Genomic DNA, 6,000 nt, shown 5'->3' with positions numbered 1-6,000 from the left:
CCTAAGTGAGGAATACTTGTCATTACATTGAATTCTCTTATATTTTACCTTACCCATGAATTTTTTTTTTCTAGAGAGAGAATTGAGAGGAATGAGTTGAGAGAGAGAAGAAGAAGTGGATACGAAAAATTATAGGAAAGATATTTTGGGTATTGTCAAAAAATTTGATATTTTTTTTGAAATTATTAGAAAGCCTAACATTTTTTTAATTTAGGACACATAAAAACTCAAATTTCCCTTGTGAAAACTAATTTACACCAAGAAACAAGCAAGCCTTTGTAGTGGAGAGAAAGCAAAAGGTACGTAAAACAAAGAAATAAAAAGATAAAAAGATAAAAAGTGAAAGCAAATATGAGAATCCAAATTTTAGCGGCATAAATTTATTTCAAAGGGTATGTAAAGCAAAAATTACAATACTCAACTGGACCTAAAATGGCTCCACCACTGCACATGTATCATATAAATTTATTTATATATATAGCAAAAATATATTGTCATTGTCACCCTAAAAAAAAGTTGTAAAATTTGACCAAGTATGTGAGAAATAGATCTGGTTAATGCTCTGCTTGTTTTTGAGCCATTCTTCTACTACCGACTGTGTTAAACAAGATTGTTTTATTCATAATTATTTTATCATATATCACCAATAGTTTCACTCGTATTTGGATCAACTTGGACTATTTTTTAGTCCATGGTTTATGATTATTTTAAGGTACAAATTTGCAAAAGCCAAGATGCCTTCATCTAAATTATTGGCTATGATTCGTGTTGTACACACTATTTGATACTTGTTTTTTTTTTCTTCTTCTTCTTCACAATCAGAATATATATAACCCCAAATGAATGTATCGTTTTCCCAGTCCTCACAGAAAAATTAAATGATGGCCCATGTCCTGAAATATTCTCCCTTCGGTAAGACAAATCTTCTACCCAAAAAACAGTACATCACTTCCACAATTCGACTCCTCCCACTTGCACTTACCATAACACTTCTTTGCCTACTCTCTCCTCACTTGTTCAGTTTTCTCTCTTCTTCATCATCATCATCACTTCCATGGCTCAAGTCTCACATGTTTAGCTTTAGTTTTCACAAGTGCAGCATTTTTCGAGGCAATTGGGTTTATGATCCTTACAAGAGGCCTTTCTATACTAACTTCACTTGTCCTGAGATCTATGATCAGCAGAATTGTATGAAGTTTGGAAGACCAGATTCTGAGTTCTTGAAATGGAGTTGGAAACCAGCAGGTTCTACTTGTGATGATCTTCCTACTTTTGATGCTGCTCAGTTCTTGGAGCTTGTTAAAGGCAAGTCAATTGCCTTTGTTGGAGACTCAGTGGCCAGAAACCAAATGCAGTCATTGTTGTGCCTCTTAGCCACAGTAAGTACTAGCTAGCTACTGTTTAACTATATATAATTATTTTTATTAATATATATATATATTTGCGTTTATAAAGAAGAAAAGATTATATTTATCACTATACAATTATCGCACACTCACATGTGGTTGTGTAGGATCCATAATTGGAGTAGTATCAAATCAAATAGCTGTATACCATCACTTTAAACCCAATTAGTTTTTACTTCTTTTCTTGCTATGTAGTCGACTTTACACAATTGCCACATAGTTGTGATGATGTTATTACAAGATAAGGTATTGGAGTTAGTGCCAGCCCTTAGATTTATTTGCAGTATATATATATGTGTATGAGTATGTGAGTATGTGTTATATAACCCCACTTTGATTGAGGACAAAACAAACCACATTTTGGCTAATAATAGTCACATTCACGTCTATATAAGAGCAGCAAAGGGTGGTCCACTTGAAAAGGACATAATCACGAAGCTACATAAGTGTATGAGCTATATATATATAGCTAATATTTTAGATAATAATATGCTTCAAACCATAGAATCCAATTAGTTTAACCTTTTTTACTACGAACCAGCTTTATACTATTCCAAATTCCAATACATGATGATTGTGATTTTACAAGAGAAAGTATAGAACTACTACTTGTACTATATGTATGTATTATTATGTGTCTATATTATAAAATGATAGAACAGTCTTGGAAGAGAGAGTATAGAACTACTTACTTGTACATATATTTGTACTATATATACATGTATTATTATGTGTCTATATTATAAAAATGAAAAAAAGAAGTCTATGATGACCCCAGTTTGGTTGACGACAAAGGAAATCCAATTTGCCCATTAATAATATACATGTATGCAGCCAAGCATAGGGTGGTCCACTTGGCAAGGGGCATGTTCTTGAAGATAATTGTACACGTATATAAGAGAGAGCTCATACAATTATTAAACTATATTATATACATAGCCAAGCTCATGTGAATACATATAAGAAATAATGAAGTAACCGAGTACAAATATTCTTGAGTAAACATGTCATGTCTGTTACAGACAAGGAAAAAAGAAGAAGAAGATAGTGTTTATTATGTAGTTATATATATATATATATATGAAAATTTTTTGGTAGGGTATTATTTTTGCCCTGCACCGGCAGGGATGTTTTTATTTTTAGAATTTGAATAAATTATAACTCAATTTTTTTTTTATATAATCGTGTACATGATAGTTATAGCAGATTATTCATCAATTTTTTAAAAAAATTCAATAATTTAGAGTGCTAAAATTAGGATTTAAACAATTTATTTTATAAGCATATAAAAAAAATTAAATATGCGTGCAACTTACCATTTGAACCATGATTTCAACATTATAAATTATTTCAAATTTCTTAAAAATTAGTAAGATGTCTTTTATAATTACAATATACGTCATAGTATAATTAAAAAAAAAAATTATGTATCATAACAGAATTGTCCCTACCAATTTTGTTTCCTATATATGTTTTGATTTCTAATATATAGTTTTGGTATTATTGTTATATAGGTGGAATATCCAAAAAATGTGTCTTCTAAGACACATGCAAAGGTCAGACGTTGGCTCTACCCCAGCTATAACTTCACGTTAGCGTCGTTTTGGTCACCTTATTTGGTCAAAGCCAAAGAAGCTGACACAAAAGGCACAGTACACAAACGGCTCATGGACCTTTATTTGGACCAAGTTGATAATGCATGGACAGTTCACATGGAGTCATTTGACTACGTTATCATCTCAGCCGCACGATGGTTCTTTGGTCCCGAAATATACCACGAGAAAGGTCGTGTCGTTGGGTGCAATTATTGCCTTAAAAATGACATAAAAAACCTCACAATGGCCTATGGCTACAAAGGGGCCTTTAGGACAGCCTTCAAGGCTCTTTTGGGGCTTGAAAATTTCAAGGGAGAGGTAATTCTGAGGACCCTTTCACCTGCTCATTTTGAGAATGGTGAGTGGAATGAAGGTGGGGAGTGTAGTAGAACAGAACCGGTTTTGAGGTCAGAGATGAAGCTGAGTTGGTTTGAGAAGGAACTGTATTCGGGTCAGATTGAGGAGCTGAGAGCAGTGGAAAGAGAAGGTAGAAAAAAGGGTGTGAAGTTTAGGGTTATGGATATAACTGAAGCCATGGTTGCAAGGCCTGATGGGCATCCAAACCATTTTGGGCACTGGCCACATGAGAATGTTACCATTGCTGATTGTGTTCATTGGTGTTTGCCTGGACCCATTGATACTTGGAATGAGTTTTTGTTTCAAATGTTAAAAACATGACTGAAATTGATAATATAAATTATTTGAATTTTTTGAAAAGGGGTTTTGTTTTTTTGTACTTGATCAGTACACTGGCATTTGTCAAGTTTCAGGAAGATCCAAAGGAAAGGTTTTTAAAAGACTGACACAAATTGAAGCCAGCCCACCTTATAAATTATCAATTATTTCACTTTACCCAAATATTTAATATTGGGTTAGGTATGGATGAACAAAAATTGCCAGGTCTAAGTGAGAGATCTACTTTATTTTTAGTTGTCGAAAGAGTTTTATATACAAAACCCACGCAAGAACAGATCATATTTATATATACTCTTCTAACATAGTTTGCTTCTTTGGGCAAAATTATCGATCTGATTGTGTGACGAATTAAGTTCTTAATACCTTTTCGAACTTCCACCTAATAGACTTTCTTTCTTTAATTGTTTGACAAAGACTACCTAAACGAATTTTTTTCACTTCTTTCTTCCCGAAGCCAAGTCAAGATGGTACCACATACCTTTCAGCTGGAGTGGTAAACATTTAAACATTTAAATCAATCCAATTATAAAAAAATTTGATATTCATTATAATTGCATTGTATTTGAATTGAATAATTAAATTTTAATTAGATGGCAAATAATATTGTGATATTGTGAAAATCCAATTAAAAATTGATTCAATTCAATTACATATAATATATATTAAAAAATATTTAATTATTTATATTTCTTTAAATATATTAAAAAATATTTAAATTTCTTTTAATACATTATTATTGGTTAACTATTAGTCTTCTGATATACACTTTCACATATAATTAAAGGAGAACACACTAAAATACGTATCTATTCTCCTTATTTTTAATATTATTTCAAGTTTTTAGTTGGATTTAACTTGTAAGATTGATAATTTTATGTAGTTTAAATCTAAATGAATAGTGTTGTTTAGTTTTTAAGTGATTTTTTATATATTTTTAAATTAATATTACAAATCAAGTTCCAACTTAATATCGGAAAAGAAAAAAAATCATATTTCAATTCGAAATCCAATTAAAAATCGAACAAATCCAATTACTAATTGAATTAGGATTGGATTGGATTTTGATGCTTAATTAGATTGGATGATGATTTTCAAAATCCAACTTTTAATTGGATTAGATCGTCTGCCCACACGTACCTTTCAATGTGTCAATATTGTCCAAGTAGTCTAATGTAATGTAGTTAAGTATAATGCATTCTAATTTTAGTCTTCATCAAAATTATCTTCACATTATTAATATAAAATTTGCCTGATAAATAATTTATTATTATTATTTTCAAAATAACAATGCTAGTAATTGTTAAGTAAAAATGTTAGAATGTATAAAAAGGAATTTTGTCAAACCAAATAAATTCATTATCAATTGTTTAAGTACAAAGATAACGAGTTTGTAATATCAAAATGAGAAAGGACACTATTAATTACAACATTTTTTGTATTACTTTCCACCATTGCAAGTACAAGTGAACATTTAACTCGTAAAACCCGGGAAACCCGACCGATCCGAGATCAAAAACTCGATTTTGCAAAAAATCTTAAAATTTCGGGTGAACCCGAACCCAATCGAGTCCGAGTTCAAGTTTAGTATTTTAATGGTGTGCGAGTTCAGGTTAAACCCAAAACCTGAAAGGGGATCCGAAATTATTTTTTGAAATTATGTTTTTATAGATTTTTGTTTTATAATTTTTGTGTGAAATAAAACACTTGTCTAACCAAAAACAATTCAACAATTATGCTTTTGAATGTTGGCATGTTGCTGTAAATTATTTTATTTTGGTAAAAATACATGACAAAAGTTAAAAAAAAAAACTCAAAAAATGGCATTTTTGTCAAAGCCCATTCAAGGCCCAAACCCGACTCGACCCCACCTGAAATCCAAAAATAGCCCAAATCCAAAAATGTATCAGACCGGTTCGGTACCATCACTACAAGAAAAAGACTCCACAATGACGACATCTATTGCGACGAAGTCGTCACTGTATGTAGTCGAAATCCACGAAAAATTCATTTTTTTTAATCTATTAAAACAAATAAGCTACAGCGACGACATGTCGTCGCTATAGGGTCGTCAACAGCACACGACCAGGCCCTCCAAATCTCAGTACCCTACAGTGATGACATATGTTTGGAGGGAACTAGAGGTGAGAACTGCCTCTACGGTGTCGTCGTCGTAGGGTCCTCATCGAAAAAATAGGGAAATATGTTTGTCTATAGCGGCGATGTGTCGTCGTTGTAGGATGGGGAGAGAACTCAACCACCCAAAGTTGGTTGTCTATTTTCACTCCCTATAGCGACGACTGGTC

General features: G+C 31.9%; 1 protein-coding gene across 1 annotated transcript; it reads left to right on the top strand.

Moving 5' to 3' along the window:
- Nucleotides 1–514: 514 nt before the first annotated feature.
- On the top strand, nt 515–3,718 carry LOC133817790 (protein trichome birefringence-like 19). The gene is made up of 2 exons (XM_062250387.1): nt 515–1,379; nt 2,921–3,718. The coding sequence occupies exons 1-2, from the start codon at nt 879–881 to the stop codon at nt 3,677–3,679; spliced, it is 1,260 nt and encodes a 419-aa protein (XP_062106371.1). The 5' UTR covers nt 515–878; the 3' UTR covers nt 3,680–3,718.
- Nucleotides 3,719–6,000: the final 2,282 nt, after the last annotated feature.

Source organism: Humulus lupulus, chromosome 2, assembly GCF_963169125.1.
Source record: "Humulus lupulus chromosome 2, drHumLupu1.1, whole genome shotgun sequence".
NCBI lineage: Eukaryota > Viridiplantae > Streptophyta > Magnoliopsida > Rosales > Cannabaceae > Humulus > Humulus lupulus.
Note: the sequence above shows the minus strand (reverse complement) of the source record. Positions and strands in the feature narration are given on the sequence as shown.